Here is a 16,143-nt window from a genome sequence, read left to right on the forward strand (position 1 = left end):
CTGGACAAAATAAACACCTATGTGAGAATGATGTTCATTGACTACAGCTCAGCGTTCAACACCATAGCGCCCTCAAAGCTCATCACGAAGCTAAGGACCCTGGGACTAAACACCTCCCTCTGCAACTGGATCCTGTACTTCCTGACGGGCCGCCCCCAAGTGGTAAGGGTAAGCAACAACACTTCTGCCACACTGATCCTCAACACCGTGGCCCAACAAGGGTGTGTGCTTAGTCCCCTCCTTTACTCCCTGTTCACCCACGACTGCGTGGCCAAGAACGACTCAAACTCCATCATTAAGTTTGCTGACGATACAACAGTGGTAGGCCTGATCACCGACAACGATGAGACAGCCTATAGGGAGGAGGTCAGAGACCTGGCAGTGTGGTGAAAGGACAACAACCTCTCCCTCAATGTGAGAAAGACAAAGGAGCGGATCGTGGACTACAAGAAAAGGAGGGCTGAACAGGCCCCCATTAACGTCGACGGGGCTGTAGTGGAGCGGGTCGAGAGTTTCAAGTTCCTTTGTGTCCACATCACCAACGAACTATCATGGTCCAAACACACCAAGACAGTCGTGAAGAGAGCGTGACAACACCTTTCCCCCTCAGGATACGGAAAAGATTTGTCATGGGTCCCCAGATGCTCAAAAAGTTCTACAGCTGCACCATCGAGATCATCCTGACTGGTTGCATCACTGCCTGGTATGGCAACTGCTCGGCCTCCGACCGTAAGGCACTACAGAGGGTAGTGGGTACGGCCCAGTACATCACTGTGGCCAAGCTTCCTGCCATCCAGGACCTATATACTAGGCGGTATCAGAGCAAGGCCCAAAAAATTGTCAAAGCCTCCAGTCACCCAAGTCATAGACTGTTCTCTCTGCTACCGCACAGCAAGCGGTACCGGAGGGCCAAGTCTAGGTTCAAAAGACAATTAATAAAACGGCCACCCGGACTATTTACATTGACCTCCCCCCTTTGTTTTTACACTGTTTATTACAGTTTATTACACAACTCACTGTTTATTATCTATGCATAGTCACTTTAGCCATACCTAGATGTACAAATTACCTTGACTAACCTGTACCCCCGCACATTGACTCGGTACCGGTACCCCCTGTATATAGCCTCATTATTGTTAAGTAATTTTGTGTTACTTTTTATTTTATTTTTTACTTTATTTTATTTAGTAAATATTTTCTTTACTATTTCTTGAACTGCATTGTTGTTTAAGGGCTTGTAAGTAAGCATTTCACGGTTGTATTCGGCGCATGTGATTTGATAGCTACCGGTAATTTACTAAAGTTACTGGAATCCTGTAATTTTGGTAATTAACAGAAAATCTATGGCAATCTATTGCAACTTGGGTAATTTATACTTTAATAACTACCTTTTTTACATTCATATATATATATATAAAGCATCTAATCAGCAATAGCATTATTTTTAATTACCTCTGCAACTCGTCCAATGATTGACTATTTTCACAACTGCCACCAGTTTAACGGCAAAACATTGACAACAAATACATATTGACATAGTAAATAAAATATAGTGCAAAAAAATAAATAGGGGATATTTCTATTTTTGTAATATTTTTTTTTATTTTACCTTTATTTAACCAGGTAGGCCAGTTAAGAACAAGTTCTCATTTACAACTGCGACCTGGCCAAGATAAAGCAAAGCAGTGCGACAAAAACAACAACACAGAGTTACACATGGGATAAACAAACGTACTCAATAACACAATAGAAGAATCTACATACAGTGTGTGCAAATGTAGTAAGATTAGGGAGGTAAGGCAATAAATCGTCCATAGAGGCGAAATAATTACAATTTAGCATTAACACTGGAGTGATAGATGTGCAGATGATGATGAGCAAGTAGAGATATTGGGGTGCAAAAAAGCAAAAAGATAAATAACAATATGGAGATGAGGTAGTTGGGTGGGCTATTTACAGATGAGCTGTGTACAGGTACAGTGATCGGCAAACTGCTCTGACAGCTGATGCTGAAACCCTCAAATTAAACACCAATGGTATTCACTAAGTTTATGGTTTATACTTAGAATGTTTTACAGCGGTCATTCTAAGAAAACAATATTAAAGCAAACATTTACCAGTAGAAATAAAAACATTTAATTGATATTTTAATTTTTATAAGAGAATTCATATTTTCTCATATTTTAATTGCTAGAGACGAAACACAGTTGTTCGTTCAGTTGGTTTGATATTTATGGACGCGACCCAGTTGTTCGTTCAGTTGGTTTGATATTTATGGACGAGACCCAGTTGTTCGTTCAGTTGGTTTGATATTTATGGACGCGACCCAGTTGTTCGTTCAGTTGGTTTGATATTTATGGACACGACCCAGTTGTTCGTTCAGTTGGTTTGATATTTATGGACCCGACCCAGTTGTTCGTTCAGTTGGTTTGATATTTATGGACGGGACCCAGTTGTTCGTTCAGTTGGTTTGATATTTATGGACGGGACCCAGTTGTTCGTTCAGTTGGTTTGATATTTATGGACACGACCCAGTTGTTCGTTCAGTTGGTTTGATATTTATGGACACGACCCAGTTGTTCGTTCAGTTGGTTTGATATTTATGGACGGGACCCAGTTGTTCGTTCAGTTGATTTGATATTTATGGACACGACCCAGTTGTTCGTTCTTTATGTTCCGTTTCTGCATTTGCTTTTGTTTAACCTGCATAGCGCCACTTGCGTCACGACTGCAACAGTAGGTACGAGATAAATCAATGTTCATCACTCACCACGTTAGGTCATCAGATGCTCCATAAAAATGTCACTGCAAAAACAAAGAAATGCTAGCTAGCTATGTTTTTCCTCGTTGGACCTGCGTTTACAATGATTCCAATTTCGGTTTGCATTGTCGACGCTGGCCCTTTCAGTGAATTGGCTAGCAGAGATGCGAACACCCCACATACACACACAGTTTTACGGGGCAGTTTTACGACCTTACAACCACGCCGTAAATACCACAGAGACTCTCCCTGACCATGCAATTGAGAGAGAGCTTCACAGTAAAACAAAGGGATTCTCACGTCCAATTCTACTACATCGCAGAATTTGAGAATGGAACAATAGTCCTATTTTGGAGAATGTGAAAACGGTCAGTGGAGAAGCCAGCTACGACCCGTCCGTTTTGTCTCATGTTCATGACCTCATACAGCCACATTACCCTAACTCTGTTTATACAGGTGCCTGAGCTATGAGGTTCGCATCTAATTCTTATATAAAATGAATGAGAAAGATGAAACTAAAGATGAAACTATTTACGAAATGATGTAATGTGATGTTAACTTTTAAAATGAGAAAATTGTCTTCCCTGTAAAGTTTAACTACGGCAGTAGCCAAACTCAAGTGAATAGACATTGGTTGAAAATTATGAACCAACCCCTTTTCTACATTTCTATAAGAGCCCCCATGACCCAATTCACATTGAACTAAGCAAACCCCAGCGTGAGCTGTGTTGGCGAATAGTTGGACATCCACTCTACATAACGAAAAGTCACTCAAGTTCCAAATACCGTGAGGATTTGTCTTCACGTTTTAAAAGGGCTAATTCTAATGTCAACCATACAGGCCAGGAAACATGGGAGCTTGAAATGGTATGAACTCTGAACTATTGATCACTCAAGAAGAAATGAGTCCTAGATGACAGCCTATCAGACAGCAGCTGGAAAGGTAGCAAATCTAGTACGACAAAACTGACCGACGTGGACCAACCTCAGAGATGAACCTCTCCGACCACGTGAACTTCTCACACGACGACCCGGAAGATTCCATAAAGGACGCGGGCGACATCGACTGGGCAAACCAGAGCCTCACATCACCAGCTTCACGTAAATACAATGTATTGCTTTTCCCGAATGAGCGATCGTTAGTGGCATATGTCATTATGTGAGAATAGCTTCCCAGGTCCTATGAAGACCAATGTTCCTTAGTCTTCCTTCCAAAACCTCCTTCTCTTCTCTCTGAATTGACCATGTTTTAACCCAACTGGTTGGTCTTGTTTAGTACACCAGAGACGGCATTTTACTGTATAATGTTATTATGTATTGTATATTCTGTAATTGTTTAATTAGTTAGTAAATAAATAATTGAGCCAACTGGTGTATGGATGATTTATAGTAAAGGGTGGGTTCGTGCAGATAACCAACCATTTACGAAGTTCAGATGAGACTGACGAAGGTAATAATATTAATAATTAATTAATAGAAGACTAATTGATCTGATATTAAAATATCTGATGAGGTATATTCAAAAAATTATAACTTGTAATCTGAATATTTTCCATGGTGCCCCGACTTCCTAGTTAATTACATTTACATGATTAGTTTAATCACGTAATAATAATTACAGAGAATTGTCTTCACCTTTAATGATACTAAAGACACGACAGTGTGGTTGTTGGTTTAGCGTTCTGTAACTGTGTAGCAAGTATAGGCGGCATGTGTAGGTCCATATTGCACCAAGGTGTTACGATTTGTTTTCCAACTCTCCCATTATCTGGTTTTAATGTACATTCTAGAATGCCCTTCTAGCCAATCAGAAATTAGCATTCAACAATGCTGTGGTATAAGCTACATTTACTAGTCAGGAAATAGTCTCCCGGAGAAAAATATATTTAGCAAAAGAGACCTGAGAACAAAAAGCACACCGTTTTCTCCATTGTGGAGAAACGAGCAGGAACACGAGCAGGAACACGAGCAGTAACACACATGAATGGACATGTATGAATGGACAGACAAATATGTGTTTTGTGGTAGCCAATAGCCACGGTTGACGTGCTACGTACCTGCGGGCCTTGCCGTAGTTAGCCGAGTCGCTGGCCTGCTCCCGGTAACGGGCGATGTCCCCCTGACAGATCAAACACCGCTGGGCACTGATCAGAGCATACCTAACCTGAACCAACACACATTAAACATGGTTAATCACACACACACACACACACACACACACACACACACACACACACACACACACACACACACACACACACACACACACACACACACACACACACACACACACACACACACACAAGTTACCGTTTTGCGTAGTGGTCGTGGTCTGATGGCCATGCCGTCCATGTAATCCTCCAGTTTAAACTGAAACACCATCTGAAGCTTCTGCAGCAGCGCATCAAAGAATACTGCCCCCTGGGAAACAAACAACAGCATGAGAGAAAAAGTTTAGTACCCTGAAGAAATGTAGTCTGCATACAGTCACCAACACTATTCGCATTACAGTGCTGTTCACACAATCAGTGCTTGTGATGGTGTTTGTCTGTCTGTGTTTCAAGTTAAGTTTTATTAGTCGTATGTATGGTTTACACACATGATATACACCGTCCCACGAAATGCTTACTTGCAGGTTCCTTTTTGGATAATGCAACAACAATAATAAATAATGAAAGATAAGAATAGGAACAAAAAGTAAATTTAGAATAGAATAGTAGATTCTCAGTAGAATAGAATAAACATTTCAGCGTAAATACAATAAAGGAAGGCACAATTTATAGTCCAATATTTACATGTGTTTTAGGTAACGGCTGATTGATGCCTGTGTGTGTACATGCTGTGTGTGTTCAGTGTGTGTACCTCGTCCAGCAGTGTCAGCAGCATGGTGGTGATGTGCGGAGCTGAGTCTCCGCTGGGATCTTTGAGGAGCTGTCTGAAGCGCTCTATAACCTGGTAGAACACGTTCTTCCATAGAGCCTGGTCCAGGTTCTGGCTGTCACTGAACTCTATGTCTGTTAGGATCACACGCTCGTACAGGGTCAACAGGTCAGCTCTGGAGGGGGGGGGGGGGGGGGACAAGATAAAGAAAGGAGAATAGTCTGTTTTTAGACAGCAGGTTGCAGCTTTCACCATTCCTCCACCTCCCCCCTCCTCCATTAGCAGGTTAGTGAGCTGTCGCTTCCTCTCCTCCTCTCTATCTTACCTGAGCTGAGCCATGCGGTCCAGTCCATCAGCACTGAGTCTGTCTCGAGACAACAGGTTAGTGAGCTGTAACTCCTGACTGTCTGCAGCTCTCAGCAGTCTCCCCAGCTCTCCTCTGGCATGTTGCCCAGCCTCCTCAGGGGTTACACCTGCTCCGGATCCACCCCCTGCTGCAGCCTCGGGTCCATCCGGGTACCCCTGGCCCCTGTACCCCCCGTAGAACTGACCCGGGTGGTACATGTCGTTAGAGGGGGGGATCAGGTAAGGGCCGGCGGGCATAGTGTGGTAAGGGTAGGGGTAGCGTGTGTTGGGGTTCGGGTTGGCGTTGTAAGGGTAAGGGTTGTCAGAGTTCTGGTACTTGTAGAAGGCCTGGGCCATGGCTGCAGCCTGCTGCTGGAGGTGGAAGTGCTCCCCCTGGCGGACCGGGGGACTCCCTGCAGCCTCGTCATCTGTATCCAGGAAGTGCAGCGCTCCGTAACCAACGCCTGTCTGCAGGTACATGGGCTGCTGCTGCTGGAGCGATGCATGCTGGGAGAGCCCGAGGGCGGGTTTCTGGTCGGGGTTGTTCGGGTCCCAGAGACGCCTTGTTCCTCCGCCACGCCCTCCTCCTCTCCCTAGCCCCGCCTCTCTTCCGCCACGGATCCCACCAAACAGTAGCCTCGGCCCGGGCTCCCCCGGCGAATTGGAGAGGTTGGTGTGGGCGGGGAGGATGAGGATGCCCCTCCCCCTGCTGCGAGTCCCAGTGCCCTGTCTGCGTCGCCCCTGGGGGTCCTCGCCGGGGCCTGAGGTAGCCTGGGAGGAGCCTGACTGTCTGTCACTGTGAGATATTCTCAGGAGACCTGCTCTCCCTCCTCCTCCTCTGTGCCTCCCTCCTGTCCCTCTGCTCTCCTCCCCCCTCTTCCTCCTCTCCGGGCTCCAGTCCTCCTCTCCTCCGTCTCTCCTCCTCCTCCTCTCATCCATCCAGTCTCCCACCTTGCTCTCTTCCAGTGAGTCAGTAGAGGAGTCTCTAGTGCTTCTTCTCCTGTTCTGGAGCTGACCTCCTCCTCCCTCCCCTCTCTCTCGCTCCCTGCGCCCCAACCGGTCTCGTCGGGCCCTGTCTTCCCCCAACCCCACTCCCTGTCCCAGTCCAGGTCCGTCCAGACTGGTGCCACTGCTGGCAGAGCTGGTGCTGTAGGTGCGGTTCCTGGGTCTTCTGATGTCTGACTTGGAGTAACGCTTAAAGGATGATGATGGGTGGTGGTGGTTGTTGTTAGGACTAGTGTTGACTCTGCTCCTCTCGTTCCCCTCCGCTGGCCTCTCTCTGTTTCTCTCCATCTCTCCATCCCTCTCTCTGTTCCTCTCGTTCCCCTCCACTGGCCTCTCTCTGTTCCTCTCCATCTCTCCATCCCTCTCTCTGCTCCTCTCGTTCCCCTCCGCTGGCCTCTCTCTGTTCCTCTCCATCTCTCCATCCCTCTCTCTGTTTCTCTCCATCTCTCCATCCCTCTCTCTGTCTCTGTCTCGGGGTCTGTTGTTCCCTCTCTGCTTGTCCCTCTCCATCTCCCTATCCCTCGGTTCCTCTCTTTCCTTCTCTCTATCCCTCTGTTTTTCTCTTCCTTTTGTTGGCTGTGTATCTGCAGGACGGTTTGCTTCCCCCTCTGACTCTCTCTTATTTGTCTCTTTCATCACTCGCGCACCCCTCCCCCCTCCTCCTTCCCCTCTTCCTCTTCTCCTGGAGTCCTGATTGCCCCCCTTCTCCCCTCCTCCTCCTCTGTTCCTGCGGTTTCCCCTCTCTCTCTTCTCCTCCTCTGTCTTCTCACCTCCATTTGCTCCTCCTCCCTCAACTCCTCTGCTCCTCCTGCCCTCACCGCTAGCCTTCTTCCTCCTGTCTACTTCCTGACCTTCTCCTTTCTCTCCTCCTCCTCGTCTCTCATCCTCCTCCTCTCTCCCGGCTGGGACAGTCACACGGAGTTTCTCCATGTTCCCAGTCAGGTTCTCTGATACAGGGTCTGAGACTGCCGCTGCTGCTTTGCCTGTCTCTCTCCTCCCCTTCTCCTCCCCTCCCCCTCTCTCTCCTCCAGTCTCTTTTTGTGGGGCTGGCTCTCTCCTGACTACAGCCTCCTCTCTAACAGAACCAGACCCAGGACCAGGAGTTTGGGCAGGTTTCTTAGTCTCTCTTCCCACTTCCTTCCCCTGGGTGCTGGTCGTGCTCCTTCGGGCCCCTGGCTGATAGATCTCCCGGTCCGGTTTACGAGTCTTCCTGGTGGGCTTGGCAGAGCCAGGGGAACCCCCTGCTGGCTCCGGGAGGTCTGGGTCTCTCCCACTGTGGTCGTTCTCTCTCCCTCCATCCCTCTGGTCCTTCTCTCTCCCTCCATCCCTCTGGTCCTTCTCTCTCCCTCCATCTCTCTGGTCCTTCTCTCTCCCTCCATCTCTCTGGTCCTTCTCTCTCCCTCCATCCCTCTGGTCCTCTCTCCCTCCATCCCTCTGGTCCTTCTCTCTCCCTCCATCCCTCTGGGGCTTCTCTCTCCCTCCATCCCTCTGGGGCTTCTCTCTCCCTCCATCCCTCTGGTCCTTCTCTCTCCCTCCATCCCTCTGGTCCTTCTCTCTCCCCCCATCCCTCTGGTCCTTCTCTCTCCCTCCATCCCTCTGGTACTTCTCTCTCCCTCCATCCCTCTGTCTGGAGCTCTGTGGTCCGCTGCCTGAGCCCGATGACCCCCCTGCACTGTTACTGTTGCTGCTACTGTTGTCGACTCTGGTGGTGTGGTGGTCACCTCTTTGAGTCCTCTGTTGTGCAGATGCTCGAGAGCCTTCGCGGTTAAAAGTAAAACCTCCCCCACCATGACTACCCCCTCCTCCATATTTATCTCCTCCTTCTTTCTCCATCCCTCCATCTGCACATCCAGGTTCAGTTGAAACCATCTCAGTGGTGGCCATCTTGTGTCCTTCGTCCTCCTTCTGCGGTGGTGGTGACATCACCAGCTCCTCCTCAGGGTCAGAGGTCATGGTTACAGGGTGACGAGGGGAGGTCACCACTTCGCCTTCCTTGCTGTCATGGCGACGGTTGCCGTGGATGGCCTCGGACGTGTAGCATTGCAGATCGGGGTGTTTTGATGCGTCGTTGCCGTGGTTACTCTGCTGCTGGCATTCGCCACGCCACTCCTCTCCTAGCTCCTCTGTGACAGGGAGAGAGGGAAGGGGGGGATAGAAAAGGGAGAGATATAGTTGGGGAAAGAGAGGGAGAGGAATGAGGAGAAAGGGAGAGAAATATTAGCAGTGATGACAAGGTGTGTGTGTTATGAACTTGAAAGTGTTCCAAGAAGCTGTAGAGAGGACGTTCAGACAACAGACAGACTGCTTGTCCTGTCCTACACACAGTAACACTGCAGAGTTAACACACAGACACAGGTCCACCTGCACAGAGCACATCACATCCTATCTCACTTCTTATGTGTGATTCATCTCCCAGTCGGCTAATGAACTAAACTGACTCATCAGGCTCTTCAACTAACCCTCAGCAGGAGACAGTTTAAGAAGGTGTGTGAGAGAGAGAGAAAGAGAGAGAGAGAGACAGAGAGAAAAAGAGAGAGCGCGAGAGAGATAGAAAACAACAAATGTGCGGTTAAAATTGGCAAAAAACACATTTCTTTCCACAGGGCTGTGGGGTGAGACAGGGATGCATCTTAAGCCCCACCCTCTTCAACATATATATCGACGAATTAATGAGGGCACTAGAACAATCTGCAGCACCCGGCCTCACCTTACTAGAATCTCTAGTCAAATGTCTACAGATGATCTGTCCCCAACCAAGAAGGGCCTACAGCAGCGCCTAGATCTTCTGCACAGATTCTGTCAGACCTGGGCCCTGACAGTAAATCTCAGTAAGACAAAAATAATGGTGTTCCAAAAAAGATCCAGTTGCCAGGACCACAAATACAAATTCCATCTCGACACCGTTGCCCTAGAGCACACAAACAACTACACATACCTCGGCCTAAACATCAGCACCACAGGTAACTTCAACAAAGCTGTGAACGAGCTGAGAGAAAAGGCAAGAAGGGCCTTCTATGCCATCAAAAGGAACATCAAATTCGACATACCAATTAGGGATGGACGATATATAGGTGAGCATATCGGAATCGGCCAATATTAGCTGAAAATGCCAACATCGGCATTGGTCCGATGTCTAGTTTAACGGCGGTGTGCAAAACTGATGTCAAAGCTGACCTGCATACCTATATAACGTAGGTAGATGACGTAATGACGCCAGGTAAAATACAGCGCTACACAGAACAAAAGCATGAAAAATATTTAGCGCACACTTACAACTAAACAAGTTCCAGTCCAGCAGTCATTTGAAAGTTTCAGCGAGACAACTCAAAGGCGAAATCCGGAATTGATCGCCCTTGACAATCTACCGTCCTCTGTCGTGGATGAAGTTGGTTTTCACCGACTGGTCGAGCCCCGGTACACACTATTTTTCAAACGTTGCCCTACCGGAGTTACACAGTATTGTTGAAACACACATCATTGAGCTACTTGCTATGGGCGTCGCTACTATTAGCTTCATAACTGACATTTGGACCAGCGATGTCAGCCCCATGAGCATGCTGAGTCTGACAGCACAGTGGGTCGACGAGGATTTGGTACTGAGGAAAGCCGTATTGCATGCTCAAGAATGTGCTGGTTCTCATACCGTTGCTGCCATTACAATGGCATTTGAGAACATGTTTGAAACTTGGAAACATGAACACTCTCCTAGCGCCATTCGACCAACTGACTGGAGAAATAAGCTCATCAACTGCGTCTGCAGCAGACGTGATACCCTCTGTCATGGCATTGAAACGCCTGCTCAACAAAACTGCAGACACAGACTGTGGGGTTAAAACTTACAAAAGCATTCGAGGCTGTGAACAAGCGATTCGGTGGCATTCTCTCTGAGCCTCTTTACTGTGTCGCCACCATGCTTGATGCTAGGTACAAGGACCACTACTTCGATGCAGACAAGAAACAGGGTTTACGTGAAATGTTACAGACACAGCTGGACAAGATGGAAACGGACACAGTGACAGTGCACACCGAGGAAGAGAGGCCACGGACAGACAGAGCTGAAACTTCACTGCTTGACATGTATGATGAAATCCTGGTTGAGAATGAAACGACTGAACAAATGAACAACGAAAGAGTACAGCAAGTAAGTGAAAGAAATAGGTTTTGATTATATTTAACTGGTAATGGGGACATACGTAAATGCCAACAAAATAACTTTTTGGTCAGTGTGTGTGTGTGTGTGGTGTATGTATGTGTGGTGTGTCGATGTATGTGTGGTGTGTGTGTGTGTGTGTGTGTGTGTGTGTGTGTGTATGTGTGGTGTGTGTGTGGTGTGTCTGTGTGGTGTGTAACCTTTATTTAACTAGGCAAGTCAGTAAGAACAAATTCTTATTTACAATGACGGCCTACCACCGGCCAAACTCGGATGACGCTGGGCAAAATGTGCGCCGCTCTATGGGACGGCCGGGTGTGATACAGCCTGGATTCGAACCAGGGACTGTAGTGACGCCTCTTGCACTGAGATGCGGTGCCTTAGACCGCTGCGTACATGTGTGTGTGTGTGTTAACTACTTAACTGTACTAGAATGCTTAAAAGGCCACTAACATTTTAAATATCGGGTATCGGTCAAAAAAATCATATTTCAACAACAAAAAACGGACATGGCACACACTCACAACTGCCCCAGGGCCTGGATATAAGTTGTAGCTATGGTGTGCAAAGCTGTTATCAAGGCAAAGGGTGGCTACTTTGAAGAATCTCAAATCTAAAATCGATTTAGATTTTTTGGTTACTACATGATTACATATGTGTAATTTCATAGTTTTGACGTCTTCGCTATTATTCTACCATGTAGAAAATTGTAAAAAATAAAGAAAATAAAAAAACTTGAATGTGTAGGTGTGTCCAAACTTTTGACTGGTACTGTGTGTGTTAAATGAGTTTTGATTTAGTATGGAGCATTATCAGGCACCTGTAGCGGGTCAGGGGGAAAAATACAAGTAATCTATGCACTTAAATAGCGAATGGAGGACTCTTTTCCCGTTGTTCATTTTCATATCAGCCAGCTAGGCTATACTCCTGTTTTAAGGCAAACAATGTTCTTAATATTGGGAAAGTTGAGAAATAAATATAGTATGGCTTGCCTACAGAAAGCTGTTGGGATTACATTTGCATTGATGTCAGAGTGATTAGAGGGACAATAGAGTGCTGAGTACCAGGCAGTTAGCAAGTTTGGTAGACTGCTAATGACCATCAGCAGCATCAGAGCTTGAAGAAGCCTAGTTACCGTGACTATGTGGAATTTGACTACGGTCATTAGTCGTGACTACCAACGTGGCGGTAATACAGTCAGAGTAACAAGCCCTAGGCGCAGCTCCAATGTATCAAATGTACAAATGTAACAACCAAAGACTCATCAGGGTCTGCATCCCCGCTTGCCATCACCTCTAATTTTTATTTTAAAAACTGACGGCGGAATAGATGCACAGGAAGAGTGGATGGAGAGAAGCAGGTGAGTGATGGCTGGAAGGGGATGTGGCTGGCTGGAAGGGGATGTGGCTGGCTGGAAGGGGATGTGGCTGGCTGGAAGGGGATGTGGCTGGCTGATCACAGCTGCCACACTTGAGATGTGCATGAAAGTGAAGTGGACGTTACAGCACATACAAGAAACTAGTTGCTGTTGCTTATTTTTTTTTTACTACATTTATAAACCAAACTGACTTTATAAACATTTTATAATAGGCGTGAGCTTTTTAGATCGGTAGGGACCAAATGTTATATATATATATCATATGAAACGGTACTATGGAGCCGTGGCTGTGCATGACTCCAAAACCATCATTAAGTTTGCCGACGACACAACGTTGGTAGGTCTGATCACCGACGACGATGAGACAACCTACAGGGAGGTCAGAGACCTGGCAGTGTGTTGCCAAGACAACAACCTGTCCCTCAACGTCAGCAAGACAAAGCATCTGATAGTGGACTACAGGAAACGGAGGGCCAAGCGAGCCCCTATCCACATCGATGGGGCTGTAGTGGAGCAGGTCAAGAGCTTCAAGTTTCTTGGTGTCCACATCGCTAAGGAATTATCATGGTCCACACAAACCAACACAGTTGTAAAGAGGACGCAACAATGTCTTTACCCCTCAGGAGGCGGAAAAGGTTTGGCATGGGCCATCAGATCATCAAAAAGTTCTACAGCTGCACTAGTGAGATCATCTTGACTAGCTGCAAAGACTCCAGCCACCCAAGGCATATACTGTTTTCTCTGCTACCGCACAGCAAGCAGTATCAACGCACCAAGGCTGGAACCAACAGGATCCTAAACAGCATATACCCTAAGCCATAAGACTGCTAAATAGGTAGTTAAATAGTTAACCAATAGCTATCTGGACAATGGACTGCTAATGGTTCGAATCCCATCCTCATCGTCCGCACAAAAAATCTTTCCAATTTGTAGGTCGCTCTGGATAAGAGCGTCTGCTAAATGACTTAAATGTAAATGTAATGGACTATCTGCATTGACCATTTACACACTAACTATTTTGACTCATCACATACGCTGCTGTTACTGTCTATTATATATCCTGTTGCCTTGTCACTTTATCCATACCTTATGTACATATCTACCTCAATTCCCTCATACCCCTGCACATCAACTCGGTACTGGTACCCCGTGTATATAGCCAAGTTATCGTTACCCATTCTGTATTTATTCCATGTGTTATTATTTTTCTAATACTTTTCTTTTTTTCTCTCTCTGCATTGTTGGGAAGGGCAGTAAGTAAACATTTTGCTTAGTCTACACCTGTTGTTTATGAAGCATGTGACAAATAAAATGTGATTGATTGATATGGTATTCTAAAATGTTGGAATCATCTTCTGTTCAAGATGGCGCAGGAGTGGATGCTGGCGTCTTATTGGCTCTTAACCAACCGTGCTATTTTGTTTGTTTTTCACATTGTTTGGAACTTATCTTGTACATAATGTTGCTGCTACCGTCTCTTATGACCGAAAAGAGCTTCTGGACATGAGAAGAGCGATTACTCACCTCGAACTGGACAAAGAATTTCTCTTTAATGAGTCGGACAGGAAGGATATACTCCAAACAACCGCACAGGCCCTCATCCCCATCATTCTCCAAGTCTAGGTCCAAGAGGCTTCTAAACAGCTTCTATCCTCAAGACATAAGACTCCCGAACGTCTAATCAAATGGCTACCCAGACTACCCCCCCCCCCCCATTCTACGCTGCTGCTACTCTATGCAGCAGTCACTTTAATAACTCTACCTACATGTACATATTACCTCGACACCGGTGCCCCCGCACATTGACTCTGTACCGATATCCCCTGTACATAGCCCCGCTATTGTTATTTACTGCTGCTCTTTAATTATTTGTTATTCTTATCTCTTATTTTTTTTGTTGGTATTTTCTTAAAACTGCATTGTTGGTTAAGGGCTTGTAAGTAAGCATTTCACTGTTGCCACAAGAAAAAGGCAACCAAGTGAAGCACAAACACCATTTTAAATACAACCTATGTTGATTTATTTTCCTTTATGTTCTTCAACTATTTGCACTGTGTTACAACATCGTACATAGCCATAATATAACATTCGAAATGTCTCTATTCTTTTGAAACTTTTGTTTTGTCAGTGTAATGTTTATTTTTCATTTAAATGTTGTTTATTATCTATTTCACTTGCGTTGGCAATGTAAACATGTTTCCTATACTTATGTAAGCATGGGGGGCGTTTGAAAACAAACGACCACATGATGAGCCTAGCTACCGTTAGCTAGCAAGTTAGCGTTAGCCACTTAGTTTCGTGGCACTTTATACTTTGGGTAGCTCATTTTGCGTTCTCTTTCTTAGTGTATTGAGCACTTTCTGCGATCGTTCTCACCTCTGTGAACATCGCCGTGGTTGACGAAACTCGACGCTTCAACTCGAAGCTCCGCAGCAGAAATCCGTACTCTGTCTAGTTCACTGAGGTCTAATTCGTCCGCCATTTTCGTCTCTATCCAACAACACAAACACACGGCGCCTCGGAGGGACAAAACAAAACGCGCCCGCAGAGAAACGCGTTTAGATAAACAACTGTTTGTCATTCTGGGTACTGTAGCCAAGCTTGAACATTAGGCTATACTTAGCCGAAAGGCCGGCAGATGGCGATATTGATCTGGTATTGATGGCTCCAAAAGCATTGTATGCAGTCGGCTGTTGTAACAAAGACAGTACAGTATGAAGATACGCTAAAACTGCTTATCCAATCCCCGATCACCCTTGTAGGCCATGTGATGAAGAGTGATGAAGAAAGTTTAGAGCACATTTATTGAACTGCTAGCTACATAACTAAAGAAACATGGGACCTGACGAGAAGTATTGATTTCGATGTATAAATTCCAAGACAGTCTTTCACTGTGTTTACACACATGGATGACAATGCTAAAGATCTATGGTGGACAATAATATGCATTGTGAACAATAAGATTGGTCACTGTGACGGATGGTCCTGCCATCCAGGACCTCTATACCAGGCGGTGTCAGAGGAATGCCCTAAAAATTGTCAGACTCCAGCCACCCTAGTCTAGAATATTCTCTCTGCTACCGCACGACAAGCGGTACCGGAGCGCCAAGTCTAGGTCCAAGAGGCTTCTAAACAGCTTCTACCCCAAAGCAATAAGACTTCTGAGCATCTAATCAATTGGCTACCCAGACTATTTGCATTGCCCCCCCACCCCTATTTTACACTGCTGTTACTCTCTGTTATTATCTATGCATAGTCACTTTAATAACTCTACCTACATGTACATATTACCTCGACACCGGTGCCCCCGCACATTGTCTCTGTACCGGTACCACCTGTATATAGCCTCCACATTGTCTCTGTACCGGTACCCCCTGTATATAGCCTCCACATTGTCTCTGTTCCGGTACCCCCTGTATATAGCCTCCACATTGTCTCTGTTCCGGTACCCCCTGTATATAGCCTCCACATTGACTCTGTACCGGTACCCCCCTGTATATAGCCTCTACATTGTCTCTGTTCTGGTACCACCTGTATATAGCCTCCACATTGTCTCTGTACCGGTACCCCCTGTATATAGCCTCCACATTGACTCTGTACCAGTACCCCTGTATATAGCCTCTA

At 46.1% G+C, this 16,143-nt stretch overlaps 1 protein-coding gene across 1 annotated transcript in view; it reads right to left on the reverse strand.

Annotated features, from left to right (window-relative positions):
- The window catches only part of LOC139552779 (telomerase-binding protein EST1A-like), a 37,547-nt gene extending 22,518 nt beyond the window's left edge, over positions 1-15,029 (reverse strand). The window contains exons 1-5 of the mRNA XM_071364818.1: positions 14,896-15,029; positions 5,967-9,114; positions 5,624-5,816; positions 5,072-5,182; positions 4,819-4,925 (exon numbers count right to left, since the gene is read on the reverse strand). Coding sequence (XP_071220919.1) covers positions 4,819-4,925; positions 5,072-5,182; positions 5,624-5,816; positions 5,967-9,114; positions 14,896-15,001 — 3,665 coding nt within the window. The 5' untranslated portion in view covers positions 15,002-15,029. The remainder of the gene's footprint in view (positions 1-4,818; positions 4,926-5,071; positions 5,183-5,623; positions 5,817-5,966; positions 9,115-14,895) is intronic.
- Positions 15,030-16,143: the final 1,114 nt, after the last annotated feature.

Source organism: Salvelinus alpinus, chromosome 24, assembly GCF_045679555.1.
Source record: "Salvelinus alpinus chromosome 24, SLU_Salpinus.1, whole genome shotgun sequence".
Taxonomy (NCBI): domain Eukaryota; kingdom Metazoa; phylum Chordata; class Actinopteri; order Salmoniformes; family Salmonidae; genus Salvelinus; species Salvelinus alpinus.